The sequence below is a fragment of the Phalangium opilio genome, unplaced genomic scaffold (genome assembly GCF_054372755.1).
Source record: "Phalangium opilio isolate 3A_F unplaced genomic scaffold, DU_Popi_V2 ptg001170l_1, whole genome shotgun sequence".
NCBI classification, from domain to species: Eukaryota; Metazoa; Arthropoda; class Arachnida; order Opiliones; family Phalangiidae; genus Phalangium; species Phalangium opilio.
Genome location: NW_028324255.1, coordinates 5,794,567 through 5,814,720, shown reverse-complemented (window position 1 = coordinate 5,814,720; position 20,154 = coordinate 5,794,567). Strand labels below are relative to the sequence as shown.

At 37.5% G+C, this 20,154-nt stretch overlaps 2 protein-coding genes across 2 annotated transcripts; both read left to right on the top strand.

Moving 5' to 3' along the window:
• The first annotated feature begins 1,720 nt into the window (after positions 1-1,720).
• Positions 1,721-5,989, top strand: LOC149584506 (uncharacterized). The gene is made up of 2 exons (XM_089863381.1): positions 1,721-2,159; positions 3,486-5,989. Exon 2 carries the CDS (start codon positions 3,494-3,496, stop codon positions 5,918-5,920), a length of 2,427 nt encoding a protein of 808 aa, XP_089719507.1. The 5' UTR covers positions 1,721-2,159; positions 3,486-3,493; the 3' UTR covers positions 5,921-5,989.
• Positions 5,931-8,194, top strand: LOC149584505 (sterile alpha motif domain-containing protein 3-like). The gene is made up of 8 exons (XM_089863481.1): positions 5,931-6,184; positions 6,237-6,509; positions 6,696-6,786; positions 6,849-7,034; positions 7,109-7,318; positions 7,383-7,569; positions 7,722-7,798; positions 7,869-8,194. Exons 1-8 carry the CDS (start codon positions 5,931-5,933, stop codon positions 8,139-8,141), a joined length of 1,551 nt encoding a protein of 516 aa, XP_089719607.1. The 3' UTR covers positions 8,142-8,194.
• Positions 8,195-20,154: the final 11,960 nt, after the last annotated feature.

Here is a 20,154-nt window from a genome sequence, read left to right as displayed (position 1 = left end):
AAGAATTAGGGCTACGACAAACAGTAGTCGAGTAATTAAGCTAATCGTAAACAAACCTACCCCTCCATAGGAAATACATTAGACTAAATTCTGGAGGCTCGTAACTCTGGTTCTACCAGAGATACGGGGATGTAAATAATGTGACCTTGACACAAATGTTCGGATAATTATAAAGGTCTTTGCATGTTCCAAGCAAAAAAAAAAAAAACTTCGCGGTCTCGAACCTGTGGCCTTCCGGGAGTGAGGCGGATGCGATAACCGCTACACTAAAGATATGTTATTATTTTTAATCGAAGGAACAGGGTCAAGTAATTAAGCAATACGTGAACAAACAAACCCCTCCATAGAAAATGCATTAGACTATATTTTGCAGGCTCGTAACTCTGTTTCTACTGGAGATACGGGGATGTCCTTTGAGTATGTTATAGAACAATTTGTCCTCCATCTAGCCATACTAAGAATTAGGGCTACGACAAACAGTAGTCGAGTAATTAAGCTAATCGTAAACAAACCTACCCCTCCATAGGAAATACATTAGACTAAATTCTGGAGGCTCGTAACTCTGGTTCTACCAGAGATACGGGGATGTAAATAATGTGACCTTGACACAAATGTTCGGATAATTATAAAGGTCTTTGCATGTTCCAAGCAAAAAAACAAAACTTCGCGGTTTCGAACCTGTGGCCTTCCGGGAGTGAGGCGGATGCGATAACCGCTACACTAAAGATATGTTATTATTTTTAATCGAAAGAACAGGGTCAAGAAATTAAGCAATACATTAACAAACAAACCCCTCAATAGAAAATGCATTAGACCATACTTTGCAGGCCCATAACTCTGTGTCTACTAGAGATACGGGGATGTCCTTAGGATATGTTATAGTCCAAATTGTCCTCCATCTAACCATACTAAAAACATTGAGCTACGACAAACAGGGGCCGAGATATTAAGCAAAATGTTCGTCAACTTTGGTATCGTCTCACTTATTTTTATTATGTTACTTATGATTTTTGCACTAAACTTTGGAGGCTCATAACTCTTGTTTTACAAGAGATACTGGGATCTCCTTTGGATATGTTATAGTACTCTTTGCTCCCCAAACAAGGATACTTTAAACTTGAGGCTACCTCAATATCGTCGTCAACTTATTTTTTGTCTCACTAATTGTTAGAAGGTTACTTTTGATTTTTGAAAATAAACTTTGCAGGCTCGTAACTCTGTTTCTACTGGAGATACGGGGATGTCCTTTGAGTATGTTATAGACCAATTTGTCCCTCATCTAGCCATACTAAGAATTAGGGCTACGACAAACAGTAGTCGAGTAATTAAGCTAATCGTAAACAAACAAACCCCTCCATAGGAAATACATTAGACTAAATTCTGGAGGCTCGTAACTCTGGTTCTACCAGAGATACGGGGATGTAAATAATGTGACCTTGACACAAATGTTCAGATAATTATAAAAAAAACTTCGCGGTTTCGAACCTGTGGCCTTCCGGGAGTGAGGCGGATGCGATAACCGCTACACTAAAGATATGTTATTATTTTTAATCGAAAGAACAGGGTCAAGTAATTAAGCAATACATTAACAAACAAACCCCTCAATAGAAAATGCATTAGACCATACTTTGCAGGCCCATAACTCTGTGTCTACTACACTCTTAAAAAAATCCGTGCAATGTGCGTTCAAATCTGAATGCTAGCGTTCAAATTTAATAGAAGCACCGTTCAATACGGTTTCTTTCTCAAAAAGCATGCAAAGACATCCAAAGCGTTCAAATAAATTTACCAATCGAGCTAACATCCCATCTCAGCCTTGCACCAGGGGATGAGAGTTTCCCTCCCCTAGACTAACCACCTTTTAGTCGTTTCAATACTTTCTCGGTTATATTGGCCAAACTATGGCTTTTAAGGGTGTTCGTAGCGTCAATTTAACTTAAACGTAAACTGTACGAATCTTTTGTTAAAATGAGGATTTTCCAAGAAAAAGAGAAACATCTGAATAGCCTGTAAAAGCAGCGAGGCTTGCCTTGCAGTCGTTTTTTTTTTGTTGGACTTTTTGGTCTCTCAGCCGCGCATTCACAACTTGACTCGGATCATCGGATGCTATACTAAAAGACGTTATAGATAATTTAAACGAATATTAAACGGTTTCTAAGGTAAGTAAAATTTTCATTACTATATCGTTAATTAGTATTTTTAAGTGAAATTGAAAAGAATATAAATGTGAAAATAATTTATAACAGTGGAAAGGTTAGTCGTTGGTAGTGAATTATTCACAGGATTCAAAATTTAGTGCCACATATTTTAGTAATATAATGTTTCAAACGTAACTTTATTTATCATAAGTATATAATGTTGTTTAGCACTAAATATCGTTACCGTAGCTTAACTCTGTCGCCAAACTGATCAACATTCCTTTCTTTCCCGCCAAAAACTTGAGTCATAATTTTAAAGGAGTGGAAAAACACGTCCTTGCAAGGCTATAGGCTTATATCTCTTACCTCGGTAGCATCCCCCTCACGGAAAAATTTCAGTATCTCGCCTACGAAGCTCTACCAAAAAGTTTACTGTTTGAACAAGTAAGGGGGATCACGCTGAGCTAAGAGATAGAAGGGCATAGAATTGTGACACGTGGTACCGAATTTACTCTATAGCACGAAAAGAGGGGTCCAACCAGAGAGGAGAGAAAGAGGGAGAGAGAATCAGTATAGGCAGCCGTGATCCATGCGTGGTGAAAACGGGGGTAAATCTAGGGAACACCGCGGTGCCTATGCGCTGCTTTCTCGCGCACAGTTGACGTAGGGATGACAGAGATACCGCGAGGAGGTCAATGCCCATTGCGCAAAGGACAAACTAAACGACGAAACGTACCGAAAATTGTTTTTACTACCCCCTATTTTCCCATTTTTCGGCGGATTTTATAAAGCGCGTTTTGGTCCGACAGTTGTAAGATAGTTTATGGAATCTTTTTTGATCGAAGAGAAGGGATGAGGTTAGAGAGTTAGATTTTAATCTGAAACATAACCAATTCCATCCCTGTTTTATGCCTACACTTTAGTTAATTGGGGGAGAATCTATAGGGTTTTTATAGGGGAGTAATCGATTGAGTTTAGACCGACCCATAAACTCCAAACGCGAAGGCGCACGCCATCAATTTTAGAATTATGGTTCGGTCTATAGACCCGAGTTTATAGTAGGAGTAATTTTAAGAAAACGACTCCCATAGAGATATTTGCTCGTGAATGGACTTTTCTTCATAGACAGCTAACAGATGAAACCTTGCATGCAACGTCATACCCTTCTATTTATTACTTCGTTGCCATTCATTCACTGGGTGGAGAAGAGCTTTCCACCCAGCGTGGGGGCTACATGATGTCAGACTATCATCCCCCTTTGCCCAAGTGTTGGCTCCCTTAAATACGAGTGACATTTGATGAGGGTGTTGTACCGGTTTGCTGTAAATTCTGGGAAATTATTTCCAGGTTTCACAATGCCGGCTCACTTCTTATGCTCAATATGCGGACTTAAACGGCCTACAGCTTTAGCGTGGCTACAACATAGTAGAATTTTGCACCAGCACGAACCAAACAGAGTTTTCCAATGCAGCTTTGACGATTGCTCAGTCTATTTTAAAAACTACAATTCCCTTAAGAGTCATGTTTACCGGACTCACTTAAAGAAATCTGTTAAATTACTGCCAACCGTAGCAGAAATACAAAATAATGAAGTTAATGACACTCAAATGCTTGATGTAAGCGATGCGGCGATTTTAGAAATTAATGAAACGAACTATCGTGCAAAAAAAGTTGAATACGAGAATACTTTAGACAATTTACAGAAAGAAGCGGCTTTAATGATTCTAAAATTACGGGAGAAACACAAACTGCCACATAACGTTTCTTCAAGTATATCACACAGTTTTGCTGGGCTGCTAGAAAATTGTATAGAGGCTTGTATTAAATTTAGTGATGTAAAAGCCAATGAGGATTTGGGCGAATTATGCGCCTCCAAAGTATCACATTCCGTTTTAGGTGTTATAACGAGCAACTACCAATTAGAAAATTATTGTAGGGAGAAACTAAGTTTAATCGAACCCATTGAATATATCCTTGGAGTTAATAGAACGCGTGGAAAGGTTTTTAAGGACAGCTTTAGCTACGTACCCATAAGTCAAGTATTAAAAAATTTGCTATCGCACAACGATGTCTGGAGTGAAATGACCAAAAAGAAAAAAGAGTCAAGTTCCCAATTTTTATACGATTTTGACGATGGAGATATTTATAAAAACCACCCCATATTTTCCACTGACCCTCACTGCCTTAGACTTCATTTTTATGTAGACGAAGTCGAACTGAATAATCCTCTAGGAGCGAAAAGAGGAAAACATAAAGTCACTCTAGTATACTACATGCTGGGAAATTTAAATCCCGTTTATCGGAGCAAATTAAGCTGCATAAAATTAGCACTGGTTGTTAAACACTTATTCGTTAAAAAATACGGATACAATAAAATTTTAAAGCCACTTTTGGAAGATCTCGAAAAACTTCAATCGACTGGATTAGAAATTAATTCTATCAAAGTTAAAGCTTGTTTAGCCACAATTTCTGGAGATAATCTGTCCAGTCACGGCATCGGCGGTTTTAATCAGTCTTTTTCCGCGGGTCGTATATGCCGCTTTTGCATGACTAAGAAAGAAAATATTTCCCAGTGTTTTGAAGAGAAATATATGATTTTAAGAAATGAAAAAATACATGAATATCATCTGGAGGCAGTTATTCAAAACTCTGAAAACTCATTAGCATATGGAGTTAAAGGGCCATGCCCATTTTCTATTCTACCCCATTTCAAGGTTACCGAATCATTGCCTCCAGATGTTATGCATGATTTCTACGAAGGTGTAGTTCCAAAAGTTCTAAAATTAATATTAAGTCATATTGTTAAATCCGGTATTTTAACTTTAGAAGATGTTAACCATAAAATACAAATTTTTCCATATGGCGAATTACATATTAAAAATAAAAGTGTTCTTTTATCCGATCATATATTAAAGGGAAAAGGAACACTGTGTGGTTCAGCAGCTCAGAAAAAAAATCTCCTTTATTTTTTTCCATTGATTTTTGGAGCAGTAGTTCCGGTCAATAATAAGTATTGGGCCATACTTTTAGTTTTATTACAAATTTCTCAAATAATAACAGCGCCAGTAATAGATGTAAACTGGCTTCCTTTCCTGTACGATAGGATAGTTGATTTTTGTGAAATGCTTAAAGATTTTCCCGAAGCAAATTTTACACCTAAAATTCATTATTTAATCCATTACCCTAGACTGATAAAAATGTATGGCCCATTAATACGTCTATGGTGCATGAGATTTGAAGCTAAGCACCAATACTTTAAACGTATTGCTTGCAATTCGTACAATTTTAGAAATATTAGCGCTACCCTATCAAAAAGGCATCAGTTTCTGCAGTGCTTTGAACAAAGTGGCGAAAGCGGCTTAGAAACAGGTGATTTTATTAGAGAGATGAAGGTGGAATTCGGTCAGCTTCCCGATAAACTAAAATTGAAATTGAGAGAAATCGGTGTAAATAAAACTAACATAACAAAAATAGCTTCAGAAATATGCTATAATTCCATAACCTACAAAATTGGTTATATATACAACTTAGACTCATCAGACGATTTAAAGTTTTTAAAGATTTACTACCTTGTTCAGTGTGATCAAAACTGGCACGTTTGTGGCAGAGTTGTTTATTGCTCTGAGTACTTAGAACATTATAATTCTTATATAGTCAAAGAATCAAATGAGTGGTATATTTTGAATCCCGGGGATGAAAACGATAATTGGCCATTACAAATTTACAATCTGAATAATATTGGAAATGTTTTAACATTGTATCATAAATTAATAACTGAATAATGTGCTTAGAATGGCTGAATTTATCTACCATGTCGCCTGCGAAAAAAATAAAAAGATTTTTAAGTGCAAGGATTCAGTCAGTAAAGAAGATTTTTTGGAGGGATTGAAAAATCTGTTTCAAACATCTTCCATCAAAACAGTCCAAATATTTGAAAGCGAAATCTTTAACGAATGGGTAGACTATGATTTCGATCAAGGCCTACCGCCAACAAAATCCAAGTTAAATTTAATTTCTGAGGTCAACAAAGAGGACACACCAGAGATGTAAGTTTATAATCTATATGGGAAGCAGGACGGGTATTTTAAGCATTAATAGCGTTTTCTCTATTTCAAAATGTGGCAATACAGAGGATTCATCAATTACAACTATTAATGGTGACTTGTTTATGGACAAGCAAAGCTTAAGTGATCCCGATGGGTCATTTTCAACTTACGAAAACTTGGGAAAACTACCCCTAGTTTATTTTCCTCCAAAGTTTCCAAGGGTAATTATGGAGATGATAGCAAACAAAGACCCCAGAATATTTCACAGAACATACGCACCTCAAATCGTTAAAACACTATTCGAGGATATCAACAAGTATACATGGTAGACTAAATAATTTGTTTTATGCCTTATTGAGGTGCCCTATACTCCTTGTACTTTGTGTAATCTCTAAATGAAGCATTAAGTAGAAGAATCGATAAAAAATTCATTTGGTTTTCCTCCTCAACCTCCTTATAATATCATTCTACAGAGAACTTCAAAATAGTTCACAATTATCAAACTTTTTAGGTATCTTAGCCGTGAAGAGTTTCACCGAGTTGGAGCAGCTCTAATAGAAAAATACCCTTTTCTAAGAGACAGACATTCGCAGAGCGTTTATGTAATTAAATAGCAGTTAATTTAACAAACTTTGTCTTTTAGTAAGTTTAAGTATGTTTAAAGGGAAGTTGGATGGAAGCTTTGAAAATAAAATTTAGGCATGAAAGGTTAAAGAACCCGGATGTTCCAGAAATTAAAAAAATGAAAGGCCGTTTCGCTAGTAAGCGACCTTTAGAAGAAAGTAATGGTTCTGAACCCAAAATTCCAAAAGTACCTGAAAAGTTGGCAACAAACCGACCTACCCCTCTTGTAATATATTTTTTAAACAAAATTGTGTAGTTGTTAACCCAAAATTAATTTGTCACAACCTGCCCACGTTTCAGTTAATGTCTAGCATGGCTGAGGATGCAGACTCAATAGAATTTCATCTAAAGTCTTTGGGCAAAGAAATAGAGAAAGCTCCAGCCTCCAGAAATGAAAACTTGATTGAAGAAAAAATGTTCAGAACCGGCATGTTCCGCCAAAAATTTGCGCTTACCCACCAAACTAGTGAAGTAATCGGAAAATTCGCAATTTTGAAGGAAAAAAATCAGGTAATGTACATGGACATCCACTTTTGAATCGAACTATGACACCTATAATTTAAATCCTACTTAGTTGGTGAAGGAACTTAACAGAATTCAAAATATTCGACCATCTGCGGAAAAAGTTTTGCTCCACCATATAAAACCAATTACAAAAAGAATAATTGAGCTGACTAGAAAGAGCAAAAACCCATTAACAAAAAAAATTCACTCCTTGCTGAAACAGTGTGAAGAAACTTTATCTGCCGATGCATTTCAAGGTACAGTACATGCAATTACAAGACAAACTAGATGAGACTACTCAAAATATCACCTATACGCAGTTTCACATCTAATTTTATCTTTTAAAATATTTTGTTTTTGATGAAACTATTATAACATTTAATAAGTATTTATACGTATTCCCTTTTAGAAAGAGAGCTTGATGCGTGTTTGCTTTTAATACCATCTATTTTCAACGAGAAACTAGAACTCTTGTGCTGTTTTGACGTAAGTTGATTATAAATGAAAGGGAGCAGGAAGTCCTTATGCTGTAAATTAAAATAATGTTGGTTTTTAGGAGCCCCAAGATAGCACCCCAACGTTAATTTTCTATAATGAAGACATATTCTCGTCGACATACGATTTAATAATTGAAGGTGAATCCTTTGAGGTGGATTCAATTAAAATGGCTATCGTGTCATGGTTTTCAGGGTTTTATACCTTTCAATTACAATACCCCAAGGGCTTAAAGAAAACATTGGAGTATTTTCAAAAAATAATTTTCAAAATTGACGATGGCACGAAGCTGTCTAATCCCGTTATTAGCGCTGTAAATAAATTAATGGCATAATTGATATTTATTTTATGATTAAATACCAAATTAAAAAATGGTTCAAACATCAATACATGCCTAATTATTTTTGCATAGAGGTGTATCCTATATAATTTTTATCCCGGGAAATTTTGAATAGTATAAATATTTAAGGTTTATACAGAGAAAAACACGATGTTTTATTTCTAAATAAAGCATTTTATTTAATCAGCTATAACTTGCTTTTCACCATAATAACGTTAAATATTCAAATTAATCATATCTCATAGTCAGAGATAATGTTGTGCGATGTAGAGAGTAATATAAATACATGTTCTCAATCTCATTTGTTAAGGCTAACGTATTCCTCAGGTGGTCTCGGAGTGAGTGGACAAAATGCTAAATGTCGTTTATTTTAATGCCCGAAGCGTAGCATTGCTGATTTGAACAAAAGAACGATCATATTTGAACGCACAAAGCTAGATAATTTGAACGCTAAAACGCCATTTTTGAACGCCTAAAACTAGCTGATTTGAACGCCAAAACGGTCCTTTTTGAACGCACAAAGCTAACTAAATTGAACGCCAAAACTACCATTTTTAAACGTTTAAAACAAGCTGATTGGAACGCCAAAACGGCCCTTTTTGAACGCACAAAGCTAACTAAGTTGAACGCCAAAACGACCATTATTAAACGTTTAAAACAAGCTGATTGGAACGCCAAAACGGCCCTTTTTGAACGCACAAAGCTAACTAAATTGAACGCCAAAACGACCATTTGTAAACGCTTAAAACAAGCTGAATTGAACGCCAAAACGGCCCTTTTTGAACGCACAAGGCTAACTAAATTGAACGCCAAAACGGCCATTTTTGAACGCCTAAAACTACCTAATTTGAACGCCAAAGCGACCCTTATTGAACGCACAAAGCTAACTAAAACGAACGTCGAAGCGACTAGTTTTGCACGAACAAAGCGTGCTAATTTGAACGATATCCTTGCGCGCTAATTTGAACGCAGCAAGCGTTCTAGAGTAAACGCTATTATTGCGTTCTAATTTGAACGCTTCCCAAACGTTCAATTTTGAACGAAATGGCGTGCTGCCACAGTGGCAAGGCATTGAACGCCTAAACGTTCAAAATTGAACGCCAATTTTTAAGAGTGTAGAGATACCGGGATGTCGTTAGGATATGTTATAGTCCAATTTGTCCCCCATCTAACCATACTAAAAACATTGAGCTACGACAAACAGGGGCCGAGTAATTAAGCTAAACGTAAACAAACAACCCCTCCATAGGAAATGCATTAGACTATACTTTGCAGGCTCGTAACTCTGTTTCTACTGGAGATACGGGGATGTCCTTTGAGTATGTTTTATTCCAATTTGTCCCCCATCTAACCATACTAAAAACATTGAGCTACGACAAACAGGGGCCGAGATATTAAGCAAAATGTTCGTCAACTTTGGTATCGTCTCACTTATTTTTATTATGTTACTTATGATTTTTGCACTAAACTTTGGAGGCTCATAACTCTTGTTCTACAAGAGATACTGGGATCTCCTTTGGATATGTCATAGTACTCTTTGCTCCCCATACAAGGATACTTTAAACTTGAGGCTACCTGAATATCGTCGTCAACTTATTTTTTGTCTCACTTATTGTTAGAAGGTTACTTTTGATTTTTGAAAATAAACTTTGCAGGCTCGTAACTCTGTTTCTACTGGAGATACGGGGATGTCCTTTGAGTATGTTATAGACCAATTTGTCCTCCATCTAGCCATACTAAGAATTAGGGCTACGACAAACAGTAGTCGAGTAATTAAGCTAATCGTAAACAAACCTACCCCTCCATAGGAAATACATTAGACTAAATTCTGGAGGCTCGTAACTCTGGTTCTACCAGAGATACGGGGATGTAAATAATGTGACCTTGACACAAATGTTCGGATAATTATAAAGGTCTTTGCATGTTCCAAGCAAAAAAAAAAAAACTTCGCGGTCTCGAACCTGTGGCCTTCCGGGAGTGAGGCGGATGCGATAACCGCTACACTAAAGATATGTTATTATTTTTAATCGAAGGAACAGGTTCAAATAATTAAGCAATACGTGAACAAACAAACCCCTCCATAGAAAATGCATTAGACTATATTTTGCAGGCTCGTAACTCTGTTTCTACTGGAGATACGGGGATGTCCTTTGAGTATGTTATAGAACAATTTGTCCTCCATCTAGCCATACTAAGAATTAGGGCTACGACAAACAGTAGTCGAGTAATTAAGCTAATCGTAAACAAACCTACCCCTCCATAGGAAATACATTAGACTAAATTCTGGAGGCTCGTAACTCTGGTTCTACCAGAGATACGGGGATGTAAATAATGTGACCTTGACACAAATGTTCGGATAATTATAAAGGTCTTTGCATGTTCCAAGCAAAAAAACAAAACTTCGCGGTTTCGAACCTGTGGCCTTCCGGGAGTGAGGCGGATGCGATAACCGCTACACTAAAGATATGTTATTATTTTTAATCGAAAGAACAGGGTCAAGAAATTAAGCAATACATTAACAAACAAACCCCTCAATAGAAAATGCATTAGACCATACTTTGCAGGCCCATAACTCTGTGTCTACTAGAGATACGGGGATGTCCTTAGGATATGTTATAGTCCAAATTGTCCTCCATCTAACCATACTAAAAACATTGAGCTACGACAAACAGGGGCCGAGATATTAAGCAAAATGTTCGTCAACTTTGGTATCGTCTCACTTATTTTTATTATGTTAATTATGATTTTTGCACTAAACTTTGGAGGCTCATAACTCTTGTTTTACAAGAGATACTGGGATCTCCTTTGGATATGTTATAGTACTCTTTGCTCCCCAAACAAGGATACTTTAAACTTGAGGCTACCTCAATATCGTCGTCAACTTATTTTTTGTCTCACTAATTGTTAGAAGGTTACTTTTGATTTTTGAAAATAAACTTTGCAGGCTCGTAACTCTGTTTCTACTGGAGATACGGGGATGTCCTTTGAGTATGTTATAGACCAATTTGTCCCTCATCTAGCCATACTAAGAATTAGGGCTACGACAAACAGTAGTCGAGTAATTAAGCTAATCGTAAACAAACAAACCCCTCCATAGGAAATACATTAGACTAAATTCTGGAGGCTCGTAACTCTGGTTCTACCAGAGATACGGGGATGTAAATAATGTGACCTTGACACAAATGTTCAGATAATTATAAAAAAAACTTCGCGGTTTCGAACCTGTGGCCTTCCGGGAGTGAGGCGGATGCGATAACCGCTACACTAAAGATATGTTATTATTTTTAATCGAAAGAACAGGGTCAAGTAATTAAGCAATACATTAACAAACAAACCCCTCAATAGAAAATGCATTAGACCATACTTTGCAGGCCCATAACTCTGTGTCTACTAGAGATACCGGGATGTCGTTAGGATATGTTATAGTCCAATTTGTCCCCCATCTAACCATACTAAAAACATTGAGCTAGGACAAGCAGGGTTCGAGATATTAAGCAAAATGTTCGTCAACTTTGGTATCGTCTCACTTATTTTTATTATGTTACTTATGATTTTTGCACTAAACTTTGGAGGCTCATAACTCTTGTTCTACAAGAGATACTGGGATCTCCTTTGGATATGTTATAGTACTCTTTGCTCCCCATACAAGGATACTTTAAACTTGAGGCTACCTCAATATCGTCGTCAACTTATTTTTTGTCTCACTTATTGTTAGAAGGTTACTTTTGATTTTTGAAAATAAACTTTGCAGGCTCGTAACTCTGTTTCTACTGGAGATACGGGGATGTCCTTTGAGTATGTTATAGACCAATTTGTCCCTCATCTAGCCATACTAAGAATTAGGGCTACGACAAACAGTAGTCGAGTAATTAAGCTAATCGTAAACAAACAAACCCCTCCATAGGAAATACATTAGACTAAATTCTGGAGGCTCGTAACTCTGGTTCTACCAGAGATACGGGGATATAAATAATGTGACCTTGACACAAATGTTCGGATAATTATAAAGGTCTTTGCATGTTCCAAGCAAAAAAACAAAACTTCGCGGTTTCGAACCTGTGGCCTTCCGGGAGTGAGGCGGATGCGATAACCGCTACACTAAAGATATGTTATTATTTTTAATCGAAAGAACAGGGTCAAGAAATTAAGCAATACATTAACAAACAAACCCCTCAATAGAAAATGCATTAGACCATACTTTGCAGGCCCATAACTCTGTGTCTACTAGAGATACCGGGATGTCGTTAGGATATGTTATAGTCCAATTTGTCCCCCATCTAACCATACTAAAAACATTGAGCTACGACAAACAGGGGCCGAGTAATTAAGCTAAACGTAAACAAACAACCCCTCCATAGGAAATGCATTAGACTATACTTTGCAGGCTCGTAACTCTGTTTCTACTGGAGATACGGGGATGTCCTTTTAGTATGTTTTATTCCAATTTGTCCCCCATCTAACCATACTAAAAGCATTGAGCTACGACAAACAGGGGCCGAGATATTAAGCAAAATGTTCGTCAACTTTGGTATCGTCTCACTTATTTTTATTATGTTACTTATGATTTTTGCACTAAACTTTGGAGGCTCATAACTCTTGTTCTACAAGAGATACTGGGATCTCCTTTGGATATGTCATAGTACTCTTTGCTCCCCATACAAGGATACTTTAAACTTGAGGCTACCTGGATATCGTCGTCAACTTATTTTTTGTCTCACTTATTGTTAGAAGGTTACTTTTGATTTTTGAAAATAAACTTTGCAGGCTCGTAACTCTGTTTCTACTGGAGATACGGGGATGTCCTTTGAGTATGTTATAGACCAATTTGTCCCCCATCTAGCCATACTAAGAATTAGGGCTACGACAAACAGTAGTCGAGTAATTAAGCTAATCGTAAACAAACAAACCCCTCCATAGGAAATACATTAGACTAAATTCTGGAGGCTCGTAACTCTGGTTCTACCAGAGATACGGGGATGTAAATAATGTGACTTTGACACAAATGTTCGGATAATTATAAAGGTCTTTGCATGTTCCAAGCAAAAAAAAAATTCGCGGTCTCGAACCTGTGGCCTTCCGGGAGTGAGGCGGATGCGATAACCGCTACACTAAAGATATGTTATTATTTTTAATCGAAGAAACAGGGTCAAGTAATTAAGCAATACGTGAACAAACAAACCCCTCCATAGAAAATGCATTAGACTATATTTTGCAGGCTCGTAACTCTGTTTCTACTCGAGATACGGGGATGTCCTTTGAGTATGTTATAGACCAATTTGTCCCCCCTCTAGCCATACTAAGAATTAGGGCTACGACAAACAGTAGTCGAGTAATTAAGCTAATCGTAAACAAACAAACCCCTCCATAGGAAATACATTAGACTAAATTCTGGAGGCTCGTAACTCTGGTTCTACCAGAGATACGGGGATGTAAATAATGTGACTTTGACACAAATGTTCGGATAATTATAAAGGTCTTTGCATGTTCCAAGCAAAAAAAAAAAACTTCGCGGTCTCGAACCTGTGGCCTTCCGGGAGTGAGGCGGATGCGATAACCGCTACACTAAAGATATGTTATTATTTTTAATCGAAAGAACAGGGTCAAGTAATTAAGCAATACATTAACAAACAAACCCCTCAATAGAAAATGCATTAGACCATACTTTGCAGGCCCATAACTCTGTGTCTACTAGAGATACCGGGATGTCGTTAGGATATGTTATAGTCCAATTTGTCCCCCATCTAACCATACTAAAAACATTGAGCTACGACAAACAGGGGCCGAGTAATTAAGCTAAACGTAAACAAACAACCCCTCCATAGGAAATGCATTAGACTATACTTTGCAGGCTCGTAACTCTGTTTCTACTGGAGATACGGGGATGTCCTTTTAGTATGTTTTATTCCAATTTGTCCCCCATCTAACCATACTAAAAACATTGAGCTACGAGAAACAGGGGCCGAGATATTAAGCAAAATGTTCGTCAACTTTGGTATCGTCTCACTTATTTTTATTATGTTACTTATGATTTTTGCACTAAACTTTGGAGGCTCATAACTCTGGTTCTACAAGAGATACTGGGATCTCCTTTGGATATGTCATAGTACTCTTTGCTCCCCATACAAGGATACTTTAAACTTGAGGCTACCTGAATATCGTCGTCAACTTATTTTTTGTCTCATTTATTGTTAGAAGGTTACTTTTGATTTTTGAAAATAAACTTTGCAGGCTCGTAACTCTGTTTCTACTGGAGATACGGGGATGTCCTTTGAGTATGTTATAGACCAATGTGTCCCCCATCTAGCCATACTAAGAATTAGGGCTACGACAAACAGTAGTCGAGTAATTAAGCTAATCGTAAACAAACAAACCCCTCCATAGGAAATACATTAGACTAAATTCTGGAGGCTCGTAACTCTGGTTCTACCAGAGATACGGGGATGTAAATAATGTGACTTTGACACAAATGTTCGGATAATTATAAAGGTCTTTGCATGTTCCAAGCAAAAAAAAAAAAAACTTCGCGGTCTCGAACCTGTGGCCTTCCGGGAGTGAGACGGATGCGATAACCGCTACACTAAAGATATGTTATTATTTTTAATCGAAGGAACAGGGTCAAGTAATTAAGCAATACGTGAACAAACAAACCCCTCCATAGAAAATGCATTAGACTATATTTTGCAGGCTCGTAACTCTGTTTCTACTCGAGATACGGGGATGTCCTTTGAGTATGTTATAGACCAATTTGTCCCCCCTCTAGCCATACTAAGAATTAGGGCTACGACAAACAGTAGTCGAGTAATTAAGCTAATCGTAAACAAACAAACCCCTCCATAGGAAATACATTAGACTAAATTCTGGAGGCTCGTAACTCTGGTTCTACCAGAGATACGGGGATGTAAATAATGTGACTTTGTCACAAATGTTCGGATAATTATAAAGGTCTTTGCATGTTCCAAGCAAAAAAAAAAAAAAAACTTCGCGGTCTCGAACCTGTGGCCTTCCGGGAGTGAGGCGGATGCGATAACCGCTACACTAAAGATATGTTATTATTTTTAATCGAAAGAACAGGGTCAAGTAATTAAGCAATACATTAACAAACAAACCCCTCAATAGAAAATGCATTAGACCATACTTTGCAGGCCCATAACTCTGTGTCTACTAGAGATACCGGGATGTCGTTAGGATATGTTATAGTCCAATTTGTCCCCCATCTAACCATACTAAAAACATTGAGCTACGACAAACAGGGGCCGAGTAATTAAGCTAAACGTAAACAAACAACCCCTCCATAGGAAATGCATTAGACTATACTTTGCAGGCTCGTAACTCTGTTTCTACTGGAGATACGGGGATGTCCTTTGAGTATGTTTTATTCCAATTTGTCCCCCATCTAACCATACTAAAAACATTGAGCTACGACAAACAGGGGCCGAGATATTAAGCAAAATGTTCGTCAACTTTGGTATCGTCTCACTTATTTTTATTATGTTACTTATGATTTTTGCACTAAACTTTGGAGGCTCATAACTCTTGTTCTACAAGAGATACTGGGATCTCCTTTGGATATGTCATAGTACTCTTTGCTCCCCATACAAGGATACTTTAAACTTGAGGCTACCTGAATATCGTCGTCAACTTATTTTTTGTCTCACTTATTGTTAGAAGGTTACTTTTGATTTTTGAAAATAAACTTTGCAGGCTCGTAACTCTGTTTCTACTGGAGATACGGGGATGTCCTTTGAGTATGTTATAGACCAATTTGTCCCTCATCTAGCCATACTAAGAATTAGGGCTACGACAAACAGTAGTCGAGTAATTAAGCTAATCGTAAACAAACAAACCCCTCCATAGGAAATACATTAGACTAAATTCTGGAGGCTCGTAACTCTGGTTCTACCAGAGATACGGGGATATAAATAATGTGACCTTGACACAAATGTTCGGATAATTATAAAGGTCTTTGCATGTTCCAAGCAAAAAAACAAAACTTCGCGGTTTCGAACCTGTGGCCTTCCGGGAGTGAGGCGGATGCGATAACCGCTACACTAAAGATATGTTATTATTTTTAATCGAAAGAACAGGGTCAAGAAATTAAGCAATACATTAACAAACAAACCCCTCAATAGAAAATGCATTAGACCATACTTTGCAGGCCCATAACTCTGTGTCTACTAGAGATACCGGGATGTCGTTAGGATATGTTATAGTCCAATTTGTCCCCCATCTAACCATACTAAAAACATTGAGCTACGACAAACAGGGGCCGAGTAATTAAGCTAAACGTAAACAAACAACCCCTCCATAGGAAATGCATTAGACTATACTTTGCAGGCTCGTAACTCTGTTTCTACTGGAGATACGGGGATGTCCTTTTAGTATGTTTTATTCCAATTTGTCCCCCATCTAACCATACTAAAAGCATTGAGCTACGACAAACAGGGGCCGAGATATTAAGCAAAATGTTCGTCAACTTTGGTATCGTCTCACTTATTTTTATTATGTTACTTATGATTTTTGCACTAAACTTTGGAGGCTCATAACTCTTGTTCTACAAGAGATACTGGGATCTCCTTTGGATATGTCATAGTACTCTTTGCTCCCCATACAAGGATACTTTAAACTTGAGGCTACCTGGATATCGTCGTCAACTTATTTTTTGTCTCACTTATTGTTAGAAGGTTACTTTTGATTTTTGAAAATAAACTTTGCAGGCTCGTAACTCTGTTTCTACTGGAGATACGGGGATGTCCTTTGAGTATGTTATAGACCAATTTGTCCCCCATCTAGCCATACTAAGAATTAGGGCTACGACAAACAGTAGTCGAGTAATTAAGCTAATCGTAAACAAACAAACCCCTCCATAGGAAATACATTAGACTAAATTCTGGAGGCTCGTAACTCTGGTTCTACCAGAGATACGGGGATGTAAATAATGTGACTTTGACACAAATGTTCGGATAATTATAAAGGTCTTTGCATGTTCCAAGCAAAAAAAAAATTCGCGGTCTCGAACCTGTGGCCTTCCGGGAGTGAGGCGGATGCGATAACCGCTACACTAAAGATATGTTATTATTTTTAATCGAAGAAACAGGGTCAAGTAATTAAGCAATACGTGAACAAACAAACCCCTCCATAGAAAATGCATTAGACTATATTTTGCAGGCTCGTAACTCTGTTTCTACTCGAGATACGGGGATGTCCTTTGAGTATGTTATAGACCAATTTGTCCCCCCTCTAGCCATACTAAGAATTAGGGCTACGACAAACAGTAGTCGAGTAATTAAGCTAATCGTAAACAAACAAACCCCTCCATAGGAAATACATTAGACTAAATTCTGGAGGCTCGTAACTCTGGTTCTACCAGAGATACGGGGATGTAAATAATGTGACTTTGACACAAATGTTCGGATAATTATAAAGGTCTTTGCATGTTCCAAGCAAAAAAAAAAAACTTCGCGGTCTCGAACCTGTGGCCTTCCGGGAGTGAGGCGGATGCGATAACCGCTACACTAAAGATATGTTATTATTTTTAATCGAAAGAACAGGGTCAAGTAATTAAGCAATACATTAACAAACAAACCCCTCAATAGAAAATGCATTAGACCATACTTTGCAGGCCCATAACTCTGTGTCTACTAGAGATACCGGGATGTCGTTAGGATATGTTATAGTCCAATTTGTCCCCCATCTAACCATACTAAAAACATTGAGCTACGACAAACAGGGGCCGAGTAATTAAGCTAAACGTAAACAAACAACCCCTCCATAGGAAATGCATTAGACTATACTTTGCAGGCTCGTAACTCTGTTTCTACTGGAGATACGGGGATGTCCTTTTAGTATGTTTTATTCCAATTTGTCCCCCATCTAACCATACTAAAAACATTGAGCTACGAGAAACAGGGGCCGAGATATTAAGCAAAATGTTCGTCAACTTTGGTATCGTCTCACTTATTTTTATTATGTTACTTATGATTTTTGCACTAAACTTTGGAGGCTCATAACTCTGGTTCTACAAGAGATACTGGGATCTCCTTTGGATATGTCATAGTACTCTTTGCTCCCCATACAAGGATACTTTAAACTTGAGGCTACCTGAATATCGTCGTCAACTTATTTTTTGTCTCATTTATTGTTAGAAGGTTACTTTTGATTTTTGAAAATAAACTTTGCAGGCTCGTAACTCTGTTTCTACTGGAGATACGGGGATGTCCTTTGAGTATGTTATAGACCAATGTGTCCCCCATCTAGCCATACTAAGAATTAGGGCTACGACAAACAGTAGTCGAGTAATTAAGCTAATCGTAAACAAACAAACCCCTCCATAGGAAATACATTAGACTAAATTCTGGAGGCTCGTAACTCTGGTTCTACCAGAGATACGGGGATGTAAATAATGTGACTTTGACACAAATGTTCGGATAATTATAAAGGTCTTTGCATGTTCCAAGCAAAAAAAAAAAAAACTTCGCGGTCTCGAACCTGTGGCCTTCCGGGAGTGAGACGGATGCGATAACCGCTACACTAAAGATATGTTATTATTTTTAATCGAAGGAACAGGGTCAAGTAATTAAGCAATACGTGAACAAACAAACCCCTCCATAGAAAATGCATTAGACTATATTTTGCAGGCTCGTAACTCTGTTTCTACTCGAGATACGGGGATGTCCTTTGAGTATGTTATAGACCAATTTGTCCCCCCTCTAGCCATACTAAGAATTAGGGCTACGACAAACAGTAGTCGAGTAATTAAGCTAATCGTAAACAAACAAACCCCTCCATAGGAAATACATTAGACTAAATTCTGGAGGCTCGTAACTCTGGTTCTACCAGAGATACGGGGATGTAAATAATGTGACTTTGTCACAAATGTTCGGATAATTATAAAGGTCTTTGCATGTTCCAAGCAAAAAAAAAAAAAAAACTTCGCGGTCTCGAACCTGTGGCCTTCCGGGAGTGAGGCGGATGCGATAACCGCTACACTAAAGATATGTTATTATTTTTAATCGAAAGAACAGGGTCAAGTAATTAAGCAATACATTAACAAACAAACCCCTCAATAGAAAATGCATTAGACCATACTTTGCAGGCCCATAACTCTGTGTCTACTAGAGATACCGGGATGTCGTTAGGATATGTTATAGTCCAATTTGTCCCCCATCTAACCATACTAAAAACATTGAGCTACGACAAACAGGGGCCGAGTAATTAAGCTAAACGTAAACAAACAACCCCTCCATAGGAAATGCATTAGACTATACTTTGCAGGCTCGTAACTCTGTTTCTACTGGAGATACGGGGATGTCCTTTGAGTATGTTTTATTCCAATTTGTCCCCCATCTAACCATACTAAAAACATTGAGCTACGACAAACAGGGGCCGAGATATTAAGCAAAATGTTCGTCAACTTTGGTATCGTCTCACTTATTTTTATTATGTTACTTATGATTTTTGCACTAAACTTTGGAGGCTCATAACTCTTGTTCTACAAGAGATACTGGGATCTCCTTTGGATATGTCATAGTACTCTTTGCTCCCCATACAAGGATACTTTAAACTTGAGGCTACCTGAATATCGTCGTCAACTTATTTTTTGTCTCACTTATTGTTAGAAGGTTACTTTTGATTTTTGAAAATAAACTTTGCAGGCTCGTAACTCTGTTTCTACTGGAGATACGGGGATGTCCTTTGAGTATGTTATAGACCAATTTGTCCCTCATCTAGCCATACTAAGAATTAGGGCTACGACAAACAGTAGTCGAGTAATTAAGCTAATCGTAAACAAACAAACCCCTCCATAGGAAATACATTAGACTAAATTCTGGAGGCTCGTAACTCTGGTTCTACCAGAGATACGGGGATGTAAATAATGTGACCTTGACACAAATGTTCAGATAATTATAAAAAAAAACTTCGCGGTTTCGAACCTGTGGCCTTCCGGGAGTGAGGCGGATGCGATAACCGCTACACTAAAGATATGTTATTATTTTTAATCGAAAGAACA